Below are 25572 nucleotides of genomic sequence, written 5' to 3'. Positions count from 1 at the left end.
TCAGGAAAAAAGTGGAAATCATTTACGCAATCAATCATGCAGATATTGTTACTGTTTTGTACAATTTTCATGCACAAAGTAAATGAACAGTACGAAATCATTTTTACCTGAAGGAAAATTAATTTGATCAACTTCGAAATTTTGTATTTATCAGTCTCATGTTACCATAATTGAAATTTTCAATGAACAAAATGGTCCTCAAATAAACAGTTATTTTTTTCTTTAAAATAAGTTCCTACCTTAAAAACCGATTTGTCTAGATGCTTGAATACTATTCCTAAAATATCTTTCATAATTAGTTGATATTTAGAGACCGCTCAACGTCTCCAAATTTCACCACCTATGGCTCATGGTAATTCCGTCCGTAGAGTAAACAAAGAAACGGTCTGAACGCTTGAACAGGGATTTTTTGTCCAGCCCCACCCTGAATGATCTGATTCCATTCCAGGGTGCTTTGTGTAGTGTGTGCGATGCCTTCATCGCACGAGTCCATACCGAGTGGATGGAAACAGCAGTCAGTCAGCTTCAAGGTCGTGACGACTACAAAGAGCTCATGGCGATGTCGCTCGTGTTCCTTGCCCGTTCTCCTCCAGGCGGAGTGAAGCTCCGCGCTCCTGGAGCCATGCATTATGCTCGGTGGATGGCAAAAGCCATCTATTCGATGAAGGTGTGGTTGTTGCGGGAACAATTCAAGTTGACTCCTAAGAGTATCCCAGGACTCGTATCAGTGGCCATTTTCACAGCACTGGTGTAAGCGCGAGCCTGAACGAAGGCACCATTCGCTGCCGTCGCCCCCAGAACGACCTGGAGCTGTTGAGGGTTCTCGAAGCTTTCGAATACATTGATCCTGTCCTTGCCAAGGCTGCAATAAACAAGATGGAAGGGGACTCTGGAATACAGAGGGGCACGGATGCCTGCCATGGGGTAAAACTTCAGGGCAACCTCTCCATAATGCCCGATTCTTTTGAAATTTCTACACATTAATAACTCTCCATCCATGAAGGAACATAGTGTGGAATAGTAGCGTAGTGATTGCTTAAATCTGGTTAGTGCAGCGTGCTGTCTGGCCAACTTGAACTCACTGAATCGAATACAGGTCATTTAATACGAGACTTTACGTCACAAAAATCATATGGTACCAATTTAATGACGCTCGGTAGACGCTTATATTATTATAGCCGATTATTAGAAAATTTTTCATGCACATCGTCCTATGTCTACTCGAATGCTATAATACTACTTCTAAACCTAATATTATTCTGAACGACCTTTCGATGACATTTAGAGTACGCATTGGAAGAATTTTTCATATATTCTAAATGACTTGCTACTACCATTCAAGAAACAGTGAAAACGAGCAAGCATCTCAAGGAAATCTCAGTTATCCTTTCGATGAACAATTTTCAGAGAGAACTATTTATGTTTTGCTTTAAAATAAACTTTCAATCAAATTTTGTAATCCCTCACTTCATCCGTTCTAAAAGATAACGTCCCAAGAACCATTTGCACGTTAATCTATTAACGGAAATCAATGCGCCTGTCTGATTATTTTCACTCCCAACTAGCTCTATTCTCAATAAATTAACTACTTGATCGGTATCTTGCACAGCATAGTTCTGAAGTGACATTTACTCATCATACATAGATTTTCCATCTCATTTTCGACCAGCGCACAGGGCATTTTCAGCGCACAGGGCCCTAATCAACCGTTCTTAATAATACCTACAGACATCCACAAAGCGCAACTTTAACCATGATGTCTGTCATCTGAAGAGACACATTTACTCATCATAGATTTTACATCTCATTTTCGACCAGCGCACAAGGCATTTAATTTACAGCCCTAATCAACCGTTCTTATCAATACCTACAGACGTCCACAAAGCGCATCTTTAACCATGATGTCTCTCAAGGCCCACAATTCCGACCAACGGTTTTATAGCCCTTATCAACCGTTCATATTAATATTTACAGACGTCCACAAAGCGCATCTTTAACCATGATGTCTCTCAAGGCCCACAAGGCGCTCAAAGCATCCTTCCCGTTCTCGAGTTTGACGTGAGGCGGCGCGACGGTTTGGTACTCTGCAGGCAGCCAAGTGACAGGCAGGCGGTGGGCGTCGTTGATTGTCGTGTTCTCGGAGGTGGCGTGCAGTTGCCGCTCCCAGTTGCCCTGGTACGGCTTGTCCAGGTTCTCGATGTACCTGTATGTCCACGATAGCTATTAACATGTGCCACAAACCAGGGCTACTTAGTAATTATGTCTAAATGGTGAGCAAATTTAAAGCTCAACTTTGAACAGAGCAAATTTTATACTGGATAAACTGCACAGGAAAAAATCTAGAACTGAGAAGAAGCGCTACTACAGCTTATTTTTACAAAGAGTAAAAATCGACATGCACAGCAAAAAACAAAAGGCGAAAAATTAAAAACGTGAAAGAAGTCCTAATCTTATAGTCGGACCATCATCATTTCACGTCCTGTTCAGTGAATTAGTCTCTATTCAAATTATGATTTATTTAGGTAGGTGTGATAATACTCACTTTATATAAGCTTCTGAGTGGAGCAAACGCTGAGTCTTTGCAGGCGTCGCAGCAAAAAGAATCTGAGGCTGACGTTGATTCTGCAGGAGACCAGCGAGCCCCGTGGGTGCTGGTGAGGTGCCACTGTTGCTGAGAACCGATACCTGGAAGCCTGACTTGCCCAAGCTGAAGCCTGTGACGACCAATAGGTGCTCAGTGTAATCTGAAGTGACGGAATATACCTACGTACCTAGCGACAACACACGAGAAATATAGTTTCGAAAATATGACTCGCTGTAGTGTGAATATATTGACTCTCGAAACGTTTTCCGAATATGGCCAATCTGTATTAACCTACAGGGCCTTCCGAACAGGCCAACCTGTCTAAACGCATGTCTAAAGCCCCTTGTCACAGCATAATTTAATTCCCACTTCCAACAAACCTCACCATCATTTCAAAATCTACTAACCGACAATCCTAATATATTGTACTGAACCACATGCTACAGAAGACATGGTAAATAGCTCAGGTAAATTCACCCACCGGGAAGCATGGTATTAGCAGCGGTAGAGACACCCGTAGCTGCCGGCGTAGCGGGCGCGATGTGTGCTGCTGCAGGGACCAGAGACCGCCGTGAGGAAGGCACGAAGTTCCTGTAAAACATGATTATAATTATCTATTACGGTATTATCACATTATCTATTACGGTGCCGCAGTCACCAAGAAAGATTCAAAATCCTTTACTAACAGAAACGGTCCGGCGCATTACGGGCACAAATGAGAGCTGTGGTGGTGCAGTGGTGAGAGACTGTCTCTCACACCCAGCTCCCGGGTTCGAGTCCCACTGAGGACAAGTTCTTCCGAGAAGCTCAGCTCATGGTCAACTCAGACATTCATGCAACTCTGGTTGATAAATGAGTATCTAGCTTGTCCAGGGTGTTGTGTAATGCAATCAAATGGTTCTGGCGGGTCAGCGAGACAGTGATGGTCGTAGAACTACCAGTGGCACCAAGTGCCCGGAAAAACTGACCTATCACCCCCCCTCCCTAGTCGCCACTACCAGGATGGGCAATTACAACAACAACGGGTATAAATCGTGGCCCTCACCCTAAACATGACGTACGTACCTGCTGCGGTCGTGCGGCTGGATGATGCGGCCTGTGTTCTTCATGAGGTGCACCTCGCGGGTGTGGCGGGTGAGGCGTGCCAGCATGGGGAAGGGCATGAGGTTGTTCTTCTTGTGACGGCTGCACGTGCGCCACTGACACTCGAAAGTCTGCAGCATAAATACATTCATTCACCACATTCATTATAGATAATTCATAGGTATAGGTACGCAACATTCATTGCTAGATAATAACACATCAGAGAAATATTACCAATTAGAATTCATTTTACTTGTACGTTAGTCCTACAACCAAAAAGTTAGTTATCTACTTTTCTCGTTACAAGTAACGTAAAGATAAGCAAATTTGCTGAAATGCAAAAAATGAGAGGGCTTAATTGAGGTACTAGTTAACTGTTTATTTTGCAAGAAACTCCATTAATAAATGAAGCGAAATAAACAAGTGCTCACTGACCGTCTTGACTTTGCAGACGTGTCCAGTTTGTTCGTTGAGAAGATGATCGTACATATCAGCGAGATCCTCGAACATGACGTCACAGTCGCCCCACATACACTCGAACACAATGTCCGGGCTGGTGGGCAGTGGCATCTCGTGAGCGGCAGACACCTGAAAGCATTCAAGTTTTAACGATGTCAGAAGTCTAGAATCATGCATGACATAAAAGTATATCATTCGCGTTTAACTTGCCTTCTATAGAAAAAATATCAAATTAAATACATCTCGTCTAACTCCTAAGTCTGAGTTGTTCCGATCGAGTCCTGTTTTTCGATATAATGTTAGGTATTGTTTAGGTTTTTATGTCTGTCTTAGATTTTTGACTTATAAAATGATTATATACATTTTTTATTTAGATTGTCAAACTGATGATGGAGCTGGACTCCAAAACGTTTTCGAAATCGATATGGTGAATTTGCTTGGCGTTTTCTTTGCTTTTAAACTGCTCGTCTGTCACTTGAGTAATGCAACTAGGCAAGACTCACACTATTACTGTGGGACATCTGCAAATTAAAAGCATTTGGCAACCACCTACACTAGACGTTCACCATCACTAGTGCCTGTCTCCTAGAAAATAACTCACACTTGACACTGGAGTCTCCGGGGTCCCCAAAAGGGCTTTTTCAGCAGCTTCCTGGTTGACGACATGAGCGCGGTCTTCAAAAGCCTTTCGCTCGACCTCGCACAAGTTCTTCCATTCCATGCCCACCAGACGCGATATCTCTCCAAAGTTAGCGCTCGGGTTCCGCATCGTAACACTTTTACGGATCTCGCTCGAGAAGAGCAGGTATCCGGACACCTGCTTCCGGCCCGGTGTCTTCACGAATAAAAGGAGGAGAATGTTAGCTGAAATGATAATTTGCTGCGCCAAGAACTTGACTATTTAAAAGATTAAACGAAAAGTAAGAAAAGTATGAAATTAAATTTTCAGGTTTTATGATAGAAGCCTGTATCGGAATATTGGAGTTCTTTCTGCGGTCACCTGCAGTTTATCTTTCAAAATTTGAAGTACAATATTTTGGTTAACATGAGTAGAGGAAACAAGAAAATTATGTACGGCATGAAAACTGCAGCTCATTCATTATTTAGATTCAGTTTACACTCGATAAGTCACAGATACTAACCACCTGAAGCAGAATAATATCAGTGAATAAATAGTGAATATTCATGCCCTAGCGTTATATTCGGCTCACCTTTTTCGCAGACTTGGAAGTAATAGCGCCGGAGTGGACTGCTGGGGAGGCAGGAGCCCCGGAGTGATGCCCAGCGAGGGAAGGTGGAGTAGAGTCCGAGGAAATTGAGGGAGCGGCGCTGCTGTCTAACGAGTCCTCGCCCACCAGCAGATCATTAGACAGATCCTCATCCAATGGCACGGGGCCTGACGCTCCGAGCTGCTTAAAATTCGAAAATAAATATTTTTGAGCAAGAGATTTAAAACGAAATTGCTTTCATATGAGCTGGGTTTTCAGGCTATGGCTATGAGCCAGGCTTGCAGGCTATGGCTATGAGCTAGGCTTACAAGACAGGATAGATGACATAAGTTACGGTTCTCTCTACATGGTTATGGTTCGCTAGCCATGTTTTCACCAAGATAATACAAAGCACTTCGTAGCCGAACACTGCACCTCATACAGAGCCTTGAATAAAACGCTACCGAGTTGTGTCAGAAGTTTCAACAGAGATCAATCGTCATATTACCAATTTCAGGCCACCAATTTCAGCCTCGTGGGTTAAATAGGTGATTTAAATACTTTTTCGCGGCACTAGTGACAATTGTAGAGATTAGTAAACGTTATTGATTCCTAATTCACATTTCACTAAATGAACGGTTTCCGAGCATCTTCAGTAATGCATCATTGGCTGGAATTTTTAAATTGATGTTTTCTGTGCGTAATTTAATTCAGGAATATTATATGGAACCTGCGCCTGCTGTGTCGCGTGGCGTCGAGGCAGCTGAGCCAGGTTCACCGTCTCCAGCTGAAACATAACAATAAATAAGTAAATCAAATTATTTACAAATCAATCATCCTTCTATGCATGTGAAGACCGAGATTCCGGTGTAATTTAACATCTTTTCACGCGCTCATTCGTATCACTTCAATTCTTACAAATTTTAAAGAATTTCTCAACTTGCAATCATTTAGAACCAAATAAATGATATTTATAATCTTACAAACTATAGATTTCCTTTCTGGCAAAAAGAAAAAAAATTTTTGTATACATCACTCCTATCCCCAATCCAGCATAGGGTAAGAAATTCGAGGCATTTCCTACTTATTTTATATCATCCCTATCTTTATGGCAGTGTAGGGTAAGAAATTCGAGGCATCTCCTATTTGGTATATATTATCCCTATCTTTATGACAGTGTAGGGTAAAAAATTCTCCTATTCACGACGGCCTTCTGCAGGTTGACGGCGTTGCCGAAGTAGGATAAGAAGTAGAAGTCCGGTAAGTAGGAGTGTAGTAGGAGTGTAATAAGTAGGAGTATAGTAAGTAGGAGTGAAGTAGGAGCGTAGGATAAGACATTCTAGGCATGTCCTACTCACGACGGCCTTCTGGAGGTTGACGGCGTTGCTGAAGTAATAGACCTCGTCCTGCAGCACTTGTCGCGACAGCTGGAACTTGACGATGCCGGACTGCAGGGGCGAGATGCGGCGCGAGGTCTCGTCGAAGTAATTCTGGCACAAGTACACGTCCTTCTCCAGCACCTCAGTGAGACGACCTGCAACAGGCGCGTCACACTAAACCCTGACAGGCGTAGGTGATCCGTTCTTTACAGCAGAGAACTAGAATAGAGAAATTTCAACACGGCCAACACGACCAGTTAATTTAACTACCTACATGGCTATTTATTTAACTGCATTGCTAGTTTATTTAACTACATGATGAGTTTATTTAACTACTTGGCTCGTTCAGTTAACTAAATGACTAGGTAGTTTATTTAACTACACGGGTAGTTTATTTAATTACTCGGCTAGTTTATTTAACTACGTAGCTGATTAATTTAACTACATTTCTAGTTTATTTAACCACATGGTTCTATAGTTTATTCACTCTATTGAGATAAGGTGGGTGAAGTAGATTATATATGGAATATTATAAAGCTGCATGGTACCTATAGAACTTATGACTAGTAAGTAAAGTATTAGTCAAAATGATCATGATAGTAGATCATGATAGCTCAGATGATGCAAGTAAATCATGACAGTTCAGATCATGCTAGTAGATCATGACAGTTCAGATCATGCTAGTAGATCATGACAGTTCAGATCATGCAAGTAGATCATGACAGTTCAGATCATGCAAGTAGATCATGATAGTTCAGATCATGCAAGTAGATCATGATAGTTCAGATCATGCTAGTAGATCATGATAGTTTAGATCATGCAAGTAGATCATACTAGTAGACCATGCTAGTCAGTTCAATAGGTATATAATTCAAAATTACATTATCGCCGAATCTCAAAAAATCTCACTTCTAAAAGATAAAAATTGGCCAGAATGACTGACTATATACAGATATTAAAGAGAAGTATTTTCTACCAATATCCTACACGTATTTGAAATGATAATTTAATGATAAAAATGCTGATTAAGAGCAACTTACACGCTGCATACTCCTTGACATGTAGCACTGAGCAGCGTCCGATGATGTCGGTGAGAGGCAGACTATCCTGTACAGAAGTGAGGTAAACCTCCTGCTTGTACGCTACAGTTCTGTCCAACTGTACCCCACTCATGTACAGCTCCTGTGCTGTGCTGTACACTGAACCCAGGAACGAGCACACGCCTCTGTAATATATGTCACCTTTAATAATTTAGCTAAAATGTTTGTGGGAATTCTTACGTGGTACTGATATAACGTAGAGATTTTTCCTCCTAACATGTAATATTATATGGAACTCTCAATAAAATTTGTATATTAAATGAAGATGTAATGTTCATAATGATATGATCACAAGCTGTGATATTGATAATTATAAATATTTAAATTCACTGACACGTGGTCATATCGCGAAAAATAAAGTCCACATGCACTCAATTTAAATAAAAAGTCCTCGGCACTCAATTTAAAAAAAAAGTCCACGCGCACTAAATTTTTTGCACTTGGATAATTCAACATTTTTTTCAGTGCTATTGAAATGATAAATCATTTTGTTAATGACATAAACTAAAATAACTGAAGCAAAGCACTGACCCAGTTACTCATGAAAGATGATCATGAGATTAACCAAGGCCGACCAGATCTAAAATCAATCATATGAAGCCACTTACTGTGGATTGAGCCAAATCCTGGTGACGTGTCGTATAGCCTTGAGCGTGGCGAGACTGCTGCTATTGCCAGGCACGGCGATGGGAGGGACTTTGACATAGACAAAGTCTCCGAGTTTGACCACCGCACCGCTGCCCAGGTTGTACTGCTCGAACTCCAGCTCCCCTGTACCCGTGGTGCTCGTCCGGGCAACGTTCTGGGGCATGAGATGGCTCACTGACACATGCCACGAGCTCCACAATAAATTTGTATATAGTAATATAAGTTCATATAGTGAACAATGAAACATCGAAGGAATTGCATTAAATATCTCATAGCAGGGTTTAGTAAAAGATGACTCATGTAATTATCACCATGTGCGAAAAAACATACCTAATTGATATAATTAAACATATTTTAGCTGCCACTGACGGGATATCGACTACGGGCCACAACTCACCACTAAGACGGTATCATCATTTCCTGGCACTCTCCTTCTGTTACCATTCAGGGAAGTTTCCAACAACACCTATTAACACTCCCCAGTTGACCACTGTTAACCACCACTCACTGGCAGAAGGGTTCTGTTGTGTTGGAAGTTTCAGACAACACCTATCAACACTCCCTAGTTCACCACTATTGACCACCACTCATGTTGTGTTGGAAGTTTCAAACAGCACCTATCAACACTCCTTATTTCACCACTGTTGACCACCACTCACCGGCAGAGGTGTTCTGTTCACCCTGGTCTCCTCGTCGACCTCGGCGAGCTCTTCCTTGTGTCGCTCGATGCGCTCCTTGAAGATCGAGTCGAGCTTCGTCAGGTGCAGCGGCGCGCTACGTTCCTCCAGCACCACGGACGCTGGCACCGCGAACGGCACCATCTGGTACAAACGTGGCGTCAATTTCATTCATTAATTTTCAAGATAAAAATCTGTGTGAATTATTTTTAATAGAAATCTGTGATGTTATTGAATCAATTACATTCATTTGTTCTAGAATAACAAACGTGGCACGTTTATTTCTTTTTTTCATTTTCAAAATAAAAATCTGTGTCAATTTTTTTAATATAAATCTGCGATGTTATTGAATCAATTTCATTTATTTATTCAAGAATAGAAATCTGCGATGTTATATCCCAACGCTATCACCATAGCAACTATATTTACAAAAAAAAAAATCTACATTGAGGGTTACTCAACATAGTCTCGTGCTAATAAAATTAATACGTAGAAATGACTTATGATGTTGTGATGCAGTTATAGACAACAATAAAATGCGTTAGGATACCTTCACTTCACATTGACTTAGCAAAATCTTACTTAATATTTCATCATGCAATCTACTCCTTATTTTTTGGTTTCATACATTTCATAACCTAACTTGCACTACAAGTATTCAATTTAATACATAACACATGTCCAAACTGAATAACCAATCTCTTCCCAGTCTCCCAATAAAATTACTTTCAATTAATATGTAACACATGTCCAAACTGAATAAACAACATCATCCCAGTCTCCCTATAACACAAGACAGCATTCTTCTTGCTAAATACCGCGCCACATCCTCACGTAAAGTCTATAAGTTCACCTGCTAAATACCACGCCACATCCTCACGTAAAGTCTATAAGTTCACCTGCTAAATACCACGCCACATTCTCACAAAAAGTCTATAAGTTCACCTGCTAAATACCACGCCACATCCTCACGTAAAGTCTATAAGTTCACCTGCTAAATACCGCGCCACATCCTCACGTAAAGTCTACAAGTTCACCTGCTAAATACCACGCCACATTCTCACAAAAAGTCTATAAGTTCACCTGCTAAATACCACGCCACATCCGCACAGAAAGTCTATAAGTTCACCTGCTAAATACCACGCCACATCATTACAGAAAGTCTATAAGTTCACCTGCTAAATACCACGCCACATCCTCACAGAAAGCCATAAGTTCACCTTGATCTTCTTAAAGAAGCGATGTCGTGCGAGGTATCTGTTCTCACACACGTACACGTCTTCCTCAGGGATGTTCGTGGCACGCATCTTCTGGAAGTCGGACACGGACAGCACCAGACACCGTCCTACCACCTGCACATAGTTTCAGAGAAGAGAATGTAGGCTAAATTCTACAATAAATTGTCTATTCGGGATATGAAATACACTTGGATGTGTTGCATAAAATTTGTGGCAGAGACCCGTTGATGACGATGCAAAAAAAGCAACCATTGCAAAAATTTAAAACAAAATAAATTGTGGGACGACATTTTTACCATTAAATTAACGATAAAAATTATTGAACCCTATGCAATATGTACCAACTTACGTCAGTGACAAGGATGGTAAATACGACATTTGTACCATCGAATTTCGACAACAATTATCGAATCCAGTGCGATATGTACAAACTTACGTCAGTGACGGGGATAGTGATTTTGTTTTCGGTCTTGAAGACTTCTTTGGCGTAGAACTTCCTGGTGGCAGGATGGAAAGTTTCCTCAGGTCGGAAATATTGGTAGCCTTGTATCATAGATACGGGGTTGCCAGCCCTGCTCTTGCTGTTGTTCAGGAACACGCGATCGATGTGGACGATGCGCTTGCCAAGAGACTGAAGGAAGATTTTTGATATCAATAGTCAAATTTGCCGGAATTACTAAATAAAATAAATCTCTGAACTCCTGTACAACCGAATTCCAGAAATTACCCAGTCAAAGATATCTCTCTGAACAGCCTCACAGCTTCTGAACTCATATAGCCCATTTAAGATGTTCATATAGTTATTCAAATTTGCCGAAATTATCAAGTAAAAGAGATCTCTCTGATCAGCCTTACTGTCTCTGAACTCTTGTACAACCCAATCATACGCAGCATTTGTGCAAATTGAATTTTTCAGAGATGGGTCCGAAATATTATAAATATCTTATAATATCTTTATAAATGTAATAAATACGTACCTATCTTTATAAAGATATCTTAATATTTCGTTATAAATATCTTCATCATTTCTTGAATGTTATAAATATCTTCATACCGAAATATTATAAATATTTTTAAGTAATAAAGTTAACTATTACACTCGCGGGTTCAGAAGGAGCAGCGTTGTTATAAATATCTTTATCATTTCTTGAATGTTATAAATATATTCATACCGAAATATTATGAATATTTTTAAGTTACAAAGTAAACTATTCTACCCACGGGTTCAGTAGGAGCAGCGTAGACGAACTCCCCAGCAACGTAGACGGCCTTGTCAGTCGCGGTGCTGCTGGCTTCTGGGGCAGTTTCCTGGCTTGTCTGATCGAAGAAAATTATGGAAGATTCTTTATTTATTGATAATTTTATTATCATTCCTCAACAATGGACGCAACATTCAATCATGTGGTAACAAATATCGAGATAACCAGGCAAGATTTTTGAGCGTCCAACTTGGGTAACAAATTTCGAGATAACCAGTCAAGATTTTTGAACAGCTGACCTATTTCAACAGAAAATACCAATGAATTAAAATATCTCTTATTTTTCCAGGTATCGGATAAAGTTAACTTAGCTGAAAATAGTTCATATAAAGGCGTTCTCATAATTAGAATCAAATTCAAGGATTAATTGAAGCAAGTACGCATTATAATGAAGCGCTTTTGCACAACAAAAGTCAGAATCGGAATCCCAATACTTGCGACAAAATTATTTTCAAATAGCATAATAGAGGAATAGAGTAATCAGCTTTGTCGGGCACACAAACACAACAAGTTTATTGTAATTTGTGGAGAATATATGTTAAAACCTAAAAATTCCATCGATTTCATTTTACATTGTCAAGACAAGTTAGGATAAGTTTGACAACTTTTTAAAAATTAGATCAACTTTTCACCATTAGTGACGAGCTTTATAATACAAGACACACTCCTGTTACTTGGATGACTTAGTTAAGGCCTTCTTCTTAACACAATTCCAAATAACTTTAATGCTAACTCATAACAAGAAACTAACTTTAGAGTCAACATCCATGGCAGTTTCAGCAGCCTGCTCCTCTCCCTCTTCAGTCCTGATTGCAGCATCAGCAGCGACTTCAGCATCCAAGTCATCCTTGGTAAACTTTAGCGCCTGAGACTTCAGGATTTTACCATCGCCGCACAGTCGGTCTCTGCACAATAAAAATTATTCAGTGCGTGCAAAAATGAAGGCTTGTACTACTGGTGCGGGAAACAATTTTGGTCTTGATAAACCAACCTCTTCGATTTACTGCACTTTCAACTAAACGATTAATTTATCAAGACTAAGAAGATTTTGTTGCGCATTATTTACATGGCAATCCGACCATTTGGCATTGTTGCCAAATGGCCAGTCATTTAAAAATACAGTATAACAGTTGAAAAAAAAACAGTGTAACAGTTAAAAAAAATAAGTGCTCAGTAATGATCACTGAATCAGAATGGTTCAAGCCCTGTAAAATAAAAATTTACAAAACAAGAACTGCCTTTCTATCATTCCTACCGACGTTGTTAGAATCTGACGAGCCAGCAATACCATGTCAAGATTCATACGTGCTGAAGAAGCATAGTCCATCCATAGTCTGCTTTTCTAGCATAATGCACGAAGATGAATCTAACTGGTTACCCAAACACAGCAGTTTTCAAGTGATTGATTAATGACCAGCAGTCCGTCTGTTACATCGAGCGGCTTTACGTATTTCAAAACTTCATTAGATCATAAACAAACTTGATATCATTAAACGTTGCTTTCCCTATTGTCACTGTCCACGTCGGAAATGTCATCAACAAGCGTCAATTGGGTATATTAAATTGGTGTTCAAACACGGCCGAAACCATTTTTTTTTATTTAAATTTATTCGTGAAAGAATTTGCTTTCGACATTTTTGGCATATTGATTAGCCCAACATGTTGATAACTTTCTAATGTGAGAACCATAAACATCAATGGAAAAAATTTAGCAGCGCGATTATTTTTTATTTATAAAGTTATATCTTTCAACTTGCACGTACGAATTACAAGTAATAAGGTGTATTTTTACGAAGAATTTCAGATGGCAATCTGCTGTAAAAGATAAGCTACTATAATACCGTAATCATTATATGCGCTATTATAACTGACTTTCGACCATTAGTGACTAGTTTTAGAATACAAGCGTCACTCCTGTCTCTTAGGAGTGTCACTGTCTTAGATTTATCCTTTCTTAGATGTATCCTGTCTTAGATTTAACCTTTCTAAGATTTAAAATCCTGTCCTAGATTTAAAGTTAGTCAAAAGCAAGTAACGGTACAAGCAGAAGTGATACGAATGAACCAATTTAAAGTTAGTCTAAAGCAAGTAACGGTACAAGCAGAAGTGATACGAATGAACCAATTTAAAGTGATACGAATGAACCAATTTACAAGCAGAAGTGATACGAATGAACCAAACCAAGTACTCAAGCTCCTAGCAGTACCTGGCGATAATGTAGGCGTTCTGCAGAGTCACTGAGTCTTTGAAGACGCGACTGTTGACTGAACTAAGCCGTCGAGCGCGCGTGAAGATGGAGAACATGTCCTCCTGGAAATGATCTAGTCGGCTGTAGAGGCCCTTGTCCAAGCGCCGCTTCAGAATGTCGAACGTCAGAGGGCGGTTTTTGCTTGTCAGGCTTCCGTGCTGGTGGATGAAAATTCCATTAATTCAGGAAAATATACATGTAATATACAACATTAATCATTATTGGACCCTTGTCCAAGGGCCGCTTCAGAATGTTGAACGTCAGAGGGCGGTTTTTGCTTGTCAGGCTTCCGTGCTGTTGATAAAAATTCCATTAATTTAGGAAAATATACATGTAATATACAACATGATAAAAATTCCATTTAACAAGGAAAATATACAAGTGGTATACAAGATTAATCATCACTGAAGGAAATTTGGCGTTGTACGCTCGCAGGCTTCCGTACGTTGTACGTTTTGCTTTGTCAGGCTTCTGCGCTGTTTGATGAAAATGCCATTAAACCAGGAAAATATAACAGTAGTTTACAACAGTAATCATCATTGAAGGAAATTTGGCGTTGTGCATTACGAAATTTCATACAAATTCTGAGCTCTTTTTTCTAACAGCTTGAAACGGTTGTTTGTTTGTGCGACTGGAAATACACTTCAACAACCCTTGGCAACGGAGAACCCTTGTATTGAATAAGATTTTGTCATACTTTACAGAGCCGAAAACTAGTTAATCAAAAACCTTGACTCGGCTCGCCCTTGAAACTAATTAGTTACAGGAGCCCCTGGTGTTACAGGAGCCCCTGGTGTTACAGGAGCCCCTGGTGTTACAGGAGCCCCTGGTGTTACAGTAGCCCTGGTGTTACAGGAGCCCCTGGTGTTACAGGAGCCCCTGGTGTAGTTTACAGACTGCCTGCTGCAAGGTATTACCTGAAGGTCTGCCTTGGCAGCGACAGGATCTTGTGTCGGGAGATCAGCGAAGGACTCGGTGGTATATCTGCCGTCCTGCTCATGGTTGAACACCGTGATGAAGAGCGACATGAGCAACTCCTGCACCAGCGTCTTCACTCGTGGCACGTCCTGCCATACCAACTCCAGGCGCTTCTGCTCACAGCGGTACACCAGAGTCAGTTATGTAATAAAATACATCAATAAATATATTACATAACTGTTCCTCAGTTATGCAATAAAATACACCAGCCTCAGTTATGCAATAAAATACATCAATAAATATATTAAATAACTGTTCCTCAGTTATGCAATAAAATACACCAGCCTCAGTTGTGTAATGAAATACAAGACAGTATAACTTAGATTCTCTACGCATGTAGATTAATTACAAACCAAATTTAATTCGAACATTAAAATCATTGAGTATTGATCAGGAGTATAGCGTTACCACTCTTTCATCTTTGGAGATTCAATACACAAAGTGAATATAAAAAGAAAAGTGTGCACTCAAAAAAGAATAAAAAACACTCGATCAAGCATGGACCTGTTCATCTAAGTATCATCGTGCTTACTTTCTCATAAATGTGCATTTACAATCAAAACAATAAGAGTCAGGGTACATGTTCAAGCCATCTTTTCCAACTTAGTTACTCAAGACATACCCAATCAAACTTTGGAGCTGCCTCACAGCTTCTGATAACCAGAATCAGAAGCTGCCACGACAATAATTTTGTTTGGCTAGTGCCACTTTAAAGCTTTAGTGTCACCTGCAAAGCAATCTGCTGTAATGTAAAGTCACCTGCAAAGCAATCTGCTGTAATGTAAAGTCACCTGCAAAGCAATCTGCTGTAATGTAAAGTCACCTGCAAAGCAATCTGCTGTAATGTAAAGTCACCTGCAAAGCAATCTGCTGTAATGTAAAGTCACCTGCAAAGCAATCTGCTGTAATGTAAAGTCACCTGCAAAGCAATCTGCTGTAATGTAAAGTCACCTGCAAAGCAATCTGCTGTAATGTAAAGTCACCTGCAAAGCAATCTGCTGTAATGTAAAGTCACCTGCAAAGCAATCTGCTGTAATGTAATGTCACCTGCAAAGCAATCTGCTGTAATGTAAAGTCACCTGCAAAGCAATCTGCTGCAATGTAAAGTCACCTGCAAAGCAATCTGCTGTAATGTAAAGTCACCTGTAAAGCAATCTGCTGTAACGTAAGAGCATCTCTGTATATTTGGCTCTCAGGTTCGTTGTAGCGACAGGCGTTGTTGAAGAGCAGCGTTAGGTCAGCAAGGCAGTCGTCAACGCTCGTGTAGCTGCCAGTCTTCCACTTGTAGAGCACGCGTTCCAGGTCGATCGGGTGCTTGATCAACTGCGTCAGAGAAGAAAATTTAAACCAGGAAGCGTATTTATTGTCCAGGGCCTATACTTTCAAAAAAGTTAAGAGAACGTAAGTTCATCAGGCAATCATTGACGGCCTTTCAAGCAAAATTCACCAATCATTGACAAGAAAATAGAGCGTAAGTAGTTACGTTCACTTAGCCAGTTTTGAAAGTATGGCCCCATGAGGGCTTTTATATTTAAAATATGGGACGAAGCTTCCTAATTATTAAAATCTTTGTAACGATTACGAAGTGAAGGATTTTGTAATTGTGGGCGGAATGACTTGAACCACAGATGGAGGTCGAAATAATAAGAAAGTCTATGGTAATATCATGAATGGTAAGTTTCAAGTCTATGATAAGTTTCTATGAGATTCTCATGAATGGTTCTCAAGTCTATGGTAAGTTTCTATGGTAATCTCATGAAGATACCAGAAATCTACCTCCGTAAACCAGCACCACAAAGATTGATCCAATAAATTCTAGAGTGATCTCTCTTTGGATTATGAATTCTAATAATTTAGTGCAAAGGACTGGATGAATGAGGAAATAAATATCACAGAATTGAACAATGGAGTGCGATAGACTTAAACAATGCGGAAATCAACATCACGGAAATTCAGAATCACCTCATAATAGTCAGGATAGATAATCTTTGAAATATCGCAGAATTGAACAAAGGTGAACTTATATGATGGACTTAAACAATGCAAAAATATATTACAGAAGATTCAGAATCACCTCATAATAGTCAGGATATAGAATCTTTGACGGAAGTTTCATGAAGACTTCAGAGATCTGCCTGCCGTCTGCATCACGACATTCAACAACAGCGTTGTAAATGCTCCTGATGTTGCGCAGGATGCCAGAGGGCGGCTGTTGCTTGGTTTTCTTCAGCTGCAGCACTTTGCTGCTCTGGGCTACTGATGGCGTGCTCATGGAGGGCCACGAGGGCGTGCCGTGGGTCTGGCCCTGAGGAACTCCAGCGCCACCATCCACAGCGCTGCTCTGGTTCAGCTCTGCCACTTTGTCGTTCAGTACCTGGAGTCAAGAAATATATTTTCAGTCATTTATCAATGAAAAAAACGTTGTGGTCATCTGTAAGATGAAGTGTGAAATAGATTTAGAGTGAAATATGAAAATAAAATTTAAATCAAAGTGGTGTGGATTGCACACCAAAATGTCTTGACTTGTGATAGGTTAATATAGTAATTAGTCATTGGCTAAAAAAATGAAATAAAATTAAATTAGCAATTTTTCCTGGAGAGACAGTCATCCAAAATTAAAGAAAAGCAAAATTTAAAAATATCAATCATATGGATAAATTTAGCGTCTCTCATTAGGAACACTTTCAAGTGATATTAGTTTCCATCCACTCAAGTCACTTGAAAATAGTGATTAAATTATGAGTAAATTAGTCGCTGAAGCTCTTTTGACGACACATTTGTAATAAATGAATGACTAAGTCACCTGTCACCTTATTGAGAGTGAGAGCGTCGGAGTGAATGAGTGATCCCTCTTCATTATAAGTCATGCAGTTGTTGAGCATGAGACGGAAGTCAGCCAAGAGTTCCTTCTCACAGCCATAATATTCTGACTTGATCCTCGCCTCTATGGTCTCCATGTCGATAGGATGCTCGATGACCTGTACACATAATAAATAATAATAAAAAATAATAATAACCTGTTCACATAACCTGTTCATAATTGCAGGCCCTTCATTTACAATGAACTTCTTAACGCTTACGATGACAACGCAGAACACATTATTTCTAACGTAGAACACATTATTTCTAACGTAGAACACATTATTTCTAACGTAGAACACATTATTTATAACGCAGAACACATTATTTCTAACGTAGAACACATTATTTCTAACGCAGAACACAATTTTTCTAACACAGAACACATTATTTCTAATGCAGAACACATTCCTTTAAGTTTAAAGGATCTAGATTACGGAATTTCAAATACTTTGTTTGGAACCAGACATTATAAATATAAAGGGGTTGTTTGAGTGCATATTTACAATACATATTGATCGAAATCTTATTTAACCGTGATATGAAGAGTATTTGAAATTTAAGTTTAATATATATGTAATAAGAGGAATGAAACATCCCTAATAAGGAAGGCAATTGAATCCGAGTAAATTTTCTCTGACTCCACGTTTATGTATCATGAGTGAAACACAAAAGGAAGGAAAACATTCATGGAATGTCGACTTAACATGCTGGACAGCTTAAGCCTCTATGTTTGGTTAACATGCTGACCTGGTACACCTACCATGTTTGGTTAACATGCAGCATATCACAAATAACTTGCAATCCATCGCAGATTTCCTCTGTCAAAACTTCTCGTATACTAAAACCTGTCATACACTAATAAACTGAATGTACTTATAGAAGGTAATCAGCCCACAAGTTTTATAACTCTAAAAACAAAAAAAAAAAATTATGTGAATTGGCTGCCATTGAGTTTCAGCTTCCCTAAAACCCACTTGATAAGCTATATAAATATATTCCAACTATTAATTATTTCAAAAGAAAATTATTCATCCAATTTTATATTCAGATAAGCTATACTTTTTGAAATAGGTAATAAAAAAAGCCTATTACAAACATACCTGGTAGTAGTCAGGATACTCTCGACGCGACGGCTTCTCGATGAAAGCAACGATGGGCTGCCTGCCGTCCTCCGTCATGTAGTCCATTAAGGTCTTGAAGAGAAGCTTGGCACGTCTTTTGAAACTCAACAGTCCCGAGGACGCTGCGGGTCTACGACGTCCTACTGCCGAAGATACAGGATCCTCGCCTTCAGAGTCCGTGTCCGCCCAGCTCTGGCCACCAGAACTCTGGGCTTGGACTGCAGCAGAGGAGTTCTTGCTGGGAGATTTGATGACTGGGATGTCGTTACCCTGAGACTGAAGGATCTGGGACACAGCGGCATGAACGGCAGCCTGGATAGTCACGGCGTCACGGTGTATGCGTGAGTCTGGTCTGTTGTATTGCTGGGCGTTGTTCAGCATCAGGTTGAAATCTTCTTGCAGCTCCAGTATGTCGGAGTACTCTCCTTTCTGTACGGGATTGGGATTGTTAGAATCTCTTCAGTGCAGAAATAAATATTAAACTTGACAAAAATATTTTAGTACTCTCCTTTCTGTTCAGGATTGGAATTGTTATAATCGTTTCAGTGCAGAAATAAATATTAAACTTAACAAAAATATTTTAGTACTCTCCTTTCTGTACAGGATTGGGATTGTTATAATCGTTTCAGTGCAGAAATAAATATTAAACTTGACAAAAATATTTTAGTACTCTCCTTTCTGTACAGGATTGGGATTATTGGAATCGTTTCAGTGCAGAAAAAAATTCTAGACTAAGCAAAAATATTTTTAAAAATCAACAACAATCAACAGTATATTATAATTTGCTTAACAAACATATTTTTTAAAATCAACAATAGATTATTTTTGCATTTAATAAAAACGTGGAATTAAGGCAAAGAAAGTTTCAAATTAATAAGCAACTGAATAAACGATGTTTGCACTTAACAACAAAAAAACTTGGAATTAAGGCAAAGAAAGTTCAAGTTAAGAATCAACTGAATAAACAAGGATATTAATCAATTTTATACCTTGATTTTGTTGCGTATTTGACTCATGCTGATAGGGTGCGTTATTTCACTGTAGTAATCAGCGTGCCAGCGGCGGTTAGGCAGACGGCGGAACGGCTCAATCAGATGATAGTTAGGATCTGAAAGATGGTAGTTAGGATCTGAAAGATGATAGTTAGGATCTGAAAGATGGTAGTTAGGATCTGAAAGACGGCCATTAAGATCACAGAAGTTCCCTGGACACCAAAAAAAACTAGGCAAATCATGTGCAAAAAATTGAAATTTCATGCCATTTCGAGATGAAATTGGAGTCGAGCAACGTTAAGTAAACGATGTTGGACAAGCTAAATCAACTGGAAATAAGTAAATTACACTACAATAACATAAGCCAGTTTATATACTGCATAATTTAAATCGTATTATTCATCCGACCTGCGTTAACATTTATACACATATACACATTCTTTTGCATAGGTATTCCTTTACAGTGAATTTCATACATGCATTGCACAATATAAAAAAAAATAATATAACTCCATACTCACTGCAGTGAGTGACAGAGAGCGCTTTTTCTCGTCAACGAAAACGTGAAGTCACGGACGGACGGACAGAACTACAGACAGACAGACAGACGGACGGACGGACGGACATGGCGAGCACAATAGCGCAATTTTTCCATAAATAAGAAAATGCGCTAAAAATGACTGCAATAAATGTGCAGTTACAGTAACTTGGCTCACTTGAAGGCACGGTAAGGTTCTTCGCCAGCAGGAAGAGCTGCCACAGCGGGTTCTCGCTGTCCACGTCGTCATCGTTGTCGTCGTCGTCAGGAGGTCCAGACCCTACGGTGGGCAGCTCGTCGCCTGTAGCCAGGTCCTCCTCCGCCAGGGGCAGCACTGTGCTCTCGTCCATGTCCTGCATCAGCTCGTGCCACTCCTTGCCTCCTACAGGACGGCGACACCTGCAGCAGAAGCAACACCGTCACTTTTTATTCACAACACTCGATAACTTTTAAACTTTAAAATAAAAAATTTAACTCAGTACTCAGTGCAGTGAGTGACAGCGAGCGTATTTTCTCGTCGACGAAAACGTCAACTCACGGACGGACAGACAGACGGACAGACAGACGGACGGACAGACGGATATGGCGAGCACAATAGTGCATTTTTTTCATAAATGATAAAATGCGCTAAAAATCATAAAAAATCTAGTATTTTAATGTTGCTCAATTGGGGGCAATAAATTTTGTGGTGGAAGCATGCATACACCATTCCAATTGCCTTACACTAAAAAGAATGTAAAATTAAAAACAACATATGCAGCTAATTTTACTTTCATGATGGAAAGATGAATTACATGCCGTCAATAGGTCTTGTGAGAAATCGAAAACAATATTTATATTTTAAACCTAATTTTTACTTTCATTATGAAAGGATGAATTACATACCTTCAATAGGTACTGAGAGAAATCAAAAACAATATTTACAACTAATTTTTACTTTCATAATGAAAGGATGAATTCCATACTTTCAATAGTTACTGTGAGAATTCAAAAACAATATTTCTAACTAATTTTTACTCTCAAGATAAAAGAATGAATTACATACCTTCAATAGGTACTGATAGAAATCAAAAACAATATTTATAACTAATTTTTACTTTCATGATGAAAAGATGAATTACACATCTTCAATACTGTGAGAAAGTAATAAAGTTACATACCTGATACATACCTTCAATACTGTGATAAAGAAATAAAGTAACATACCTGAGCCTGCCTTTGCCACTGGCAATGCAGTCTATGAGATCTTGCTTCCTGCTATGCACAAACTTGCGTAGTTTACAGGCATCTCTGAAGATGCAGCTGCCTGGTTCATTGAAGGTACAGGCATTGCCAAAGAGCAGGTCAAAGTCATGAACAATGCTGTCCAGTGTAGCATATTTATTCTGGCACAGCCGTTCAGCCATGGTGCGTAGGTCAATGGGCTTCTCGATCACTGTGTAGTACTCAGGGTACCGCTGAAGAAAAATTATATATTTTAAGCAAGTAAATACTACTATTAAAAAATATAACTTTGTACTCACTGCAGTGAGTGACATTGAGCGCATTTTTTCATCAATGAAAACGTGGTCACGGACGGACGGACGGACGGACGGACAGACAGACGGACAGACAGACGGGCATGACGAGCACAATAGCGCCTTTTTTCCATAAATGAGAAAATGCGCTAAAAATTGTTAATGGCAAATTACAGTGGTCTTCTAATTATACATATTTCTTTCATGAGAACAACTTCTAAGTAATAGGAATATTCAATCTTCATATGAATATTTAGTTTACAAGATCTAGTAATGCTGTTTTGTAAAATTAAAATATTTGAAAATCTTTGAAGATGTCATGATAGAAACTATTTAGTTGTATAAAATAATGTTATTGCAGTGTTACCTCTTCAGAAGGCAGTACCCTGAAGACATAAGACAGAAGTCGATCATCAGCATCCCTGGCAGTAACAATGCAGCCAAAGAGCTCCTTGATGGCGCTGGCTTCATCCATGGCAGGACCTGAGTCGTCTCTGATGAGCGGGGCAGAGGCTCCTCGTGACGGCCGGCCGCTGCTGCTGCCTTTCTACGAGTGTCACATGAGAGTGAAGTGGTGACTTTATTGATGAATCTTATCACAGTCACTTTTAGCAACTGTAGTTTTATAAAGTCACATACTCGCATTATTTAATTATGTGTTTATTTTAGACAGACGCCCGCTGCTGCTGCCTTTCTGTGAGTGTCATATGACAATGCAGTGTTAACTTTAATGATGAATCTTATCACAGTCACTACTTATAGTCACAGTCATCTTATATATATCACAGTCACAGTCATCTTATATTGATGAATCTTATCACAGTCACTTCTTATAGTCACAGTCATCTTATATTGATGAATCTCATCACAGTCACTTCTTATAGTCACAGTCATCCTATATATATCACAGTCACAGTCATCTCATATTGATGAATCTTATCACAGTCACTTCTAGCAACTGTACCTTTTTAAAGTCACATACTTGCATTATTCAATAATTTTTTTTATTATTTAATAATGTTACATAGAGTTTTAAAAACAGAGTTTTTTTTTAAACTCATCCTCAAGTTCAATTTTGAGACTTTGAGTCCTATAAGTAGACCAGCAAAGTATCATGGATACCATCATTATCATACATAAGATATTGGTTTAAATCTTGAGCAAATGTACTTTAAAATTAATTGATTCTGAAAAATCTGTTTTGCCACTATATGCTCACACTTATATATAATCATTCAGCTACAATGCCCTGGTAGTTGGCATAGACACATTGGCTAATTGCATTTAATTTCACAATAATATAAATTCATACATATATCAATATTGTGGTGTGTAATAAAAATATTTTTTAATAGTACATATATGATGTTTATGGTGATACTAAGCTGCAAAAATAAGAAATCAGGATGCAGTTTAAATAACTTTCATTGACTGTTGAATTAAACATTAAATTACCCTATTTGAGTTCAATTTTCAACTGATGCCTAAAGTTGGTCATTTAAGTATCAAATATTTTATACTTGTTCAAACACACAAAGCATACCAACACAAGTCAATTTTAAACTACTGATATATACCTACATGGAAATAATGATAATCAAAATGACCAATAAACATCCAGAAAGCCAATTTAAACACACTTTTTTGCCGGGAAACTTTTCATCATCGTCAATTTGTTGCTGCTTTTGTTTCTGTTTCTCCTTGACCTCATCGGGAGCTCTGGCTCGGCTCTCTTCAAAAAGTTTCCACAGATCGCAAGCATCCTTGAACTCCTCAGTGGACTGAAACAAGAAAGAGAGATAAAAACTAAAGATAGAGAGATAAAAGATAAGAAAGATAAATTAAAGAGAGATCAATGAGAGAGATATAAAATTAAAGAGAGGGAGAGAGAGAAAAAATTGAAATGCCTTAGCACTCTAAATGCCTGATCCAAATTTTCATGAACTATTTTATGTGAAGGTAATGAAAATATTACACATATATGTTATAATGAAATATATTGTCACCAGATGTTTACTGCAACTTATCAATGCTAACAGATGGTCTCAAGCTCTACTGCCAAATGCCAGTAACTATCTTGTTATAAACATAGATAGAATACAGTTTCAATTGCTGGGATATTATTGCACTTGCTTTTTCATTAAAACTTCAGTTAACACGGATAAAACATAATAATATTTCAGCAAGCAACAGTTGACAAGAAGAGCAAATTTAAAATTAAACAGTTTAATAAATCTTTCACAGCACAGCCAGAAGACCTAGTAACTACAAGATCTTTTGTGATTTGGCAAAGCAGAGCCAGCTTAGGTGTAATTTTGCATTAGGGCTAGCAGGACACAACTGACTAACCAACACACGGCCACTCAGACTTGACCTGTCACAACATCACTGTTACTGCAGTAAGGTCAGACTCAAATGTTACTCATGGCTGTACAATTGCGCTGTCAGTATCCAAGTTAACAAACATACATGAAATTATTAATGGAATGCTGGTATTAAATGACTGGTAATAGTGAACAATCACCATCGTTCACAATATAATTGATAGAGCAAAAGAAACTTAAATCGATTTCAGTGACTTTTTAACTGAACTATAACATTAAAAATTGTTATTGGGCTAGTGTCAGTGCAACAACTTGACATCTTGTGTAAACGAGTTTAGCATAAATTATAGACAATATGACTATAAGGTTTGCAATGACCAATATCTAGTAATTATTTAGGAGAGGCATGCAATACAGAACACTCATTGATTAATGAATATAGATCATCATTAATGTATTTGGCATCACCTACCTGAAGGGATTGTAATGACTTACAAAATAGATCTATATAATTGAAAGACTTAAATACATTTATGTAGACCATTAGGAATCAATGTAACTGAATATTAAAGCACTCACCTTTGCATAGTACAACTTAGCATTGTCAACAAGCAGCTGGATGTCAGCACAGAACTCTTCTAGTTCATCATACTGGTCAGTTTTAATCTTCTGTTGTATTTTGAGCATGTCAATGGGTTTGCTGACCACTTCAAAGTACTGAGGTTCTGAGCGCTTCTTGGGTACCCGTAAGAAGGCTTCACACAAGTACACGTCTTCATCTTGCTTCCGTTGATTGCGAAGACAGTCAAATATGAACTGGATGGTATCCAACTGCACAACAAATAATAATATTGAAAAAAATAAACGTTATTGTTAGATTATTCATAGCATCTTATAATTTCCTAGCAGTTAGCATCATTAATCAATTGTAGTCATTCCTACAAGTTTTAATTTCAAGTAACAATTTAAAACATTTTCAATATTTCTAAACATTGCAAATTGTCAAATTTTACATTCTCAATCAACATTCTTAAATGAGCAAAGGTTAAAGCTGTCCTCCCAATTATCATGTCTAATAAATGCATAAAAAGTTAGCAGCTTATAGCAGGTTTTGTTGAGTCTAGACAACAGAAATATACTGTAGTGTAAGATGAATCTAGAAACAAACTCACCAATGTTGTGTCATTCCGACGCCTCTTGGGCCGAGCATCAGTTGAAGGTGATGTCTCAGACATCTCAGTCCTCTTTCGCTTCATTGTAATAACTGTTAAAATAGTATTACAGCTGAAGCAACTCCAAACTTTTTGAAAATTAAACTATATATATTTTCCTATACACTGCAATAATGCAGGCTGAA

General features: G+C 38.7%; 1 protein-coding gene across 1 annotated transcript; it reads right to left on the bottom strand.

The window, feature by feature from the left end:
- Positions 1 to 186: 186 nt before the first annotated feature.
- LOC108677351 (protein polybromo-1) lies at positions 187 to 25572 on the bottom strand. Its single transcript, XM_018165569.2, has 30 exons — positions 25388 to 25572; positions 24795 to 25046; positions 23532 to 23672; positions 22259 to 22438; positions 21581 to 21831; positions 20553 to 20773; positions 19834 to 19952; positions 18824 to 19273; positions 17672 to 17839; positions 16936 to 17235; positions 16005 to 16184; positions 14801 to 14974; positions 13842 to 14041; positions 12387 to 12540; positions 11598 to 11693; positions 10813 to 11007; positions 10359 to 10490; positions 9121 to 9282; positions 8422 to 8615; positions 7754 to 7938; positions 6693 to 6868; positions 6065 to 6121; positions 5338 to 5535; positions 4728 to 4961; positions 4103 to 4255; positions 3650 to 3798; positions 3066 to 3175; positions 2543 to 2714; positions 1999 to 2203; positions 187 to 1897 (listed from the first exon to the last, which is right to left on the bottom strand). The coding sequence occupies exons 1-30, from the start codon at positions 25469 to 25471 to the stop codon at positions 1868 to 1870; spliced, it is 5322 nt and encodes a 1773-aa protein (XP_018021058.1). The 5' UTR covers positions 25472 to 25572; the 3' UTR covers positions 187 to 1867.

Source organism: Hyalella azteca, unplaced genomic scaffold (assembly GCF_000764305.2).
Source record: "Hyalella azteca isolate HAZT.00-mixed unplaced genomic scaffold, Hazt_2.0.2 contig11426, whole genome shotgun sequence".
NCBI classification, from domain to species: Eukaryota; Metazoa; Arthropoda; class Malacostraca; order Amphipoda; family Hyalellidae; genus Hyalella; species Hyalella azteca.
This window is presented reverse-complemented; position numbering and strand designations above follow the sequence as displayed.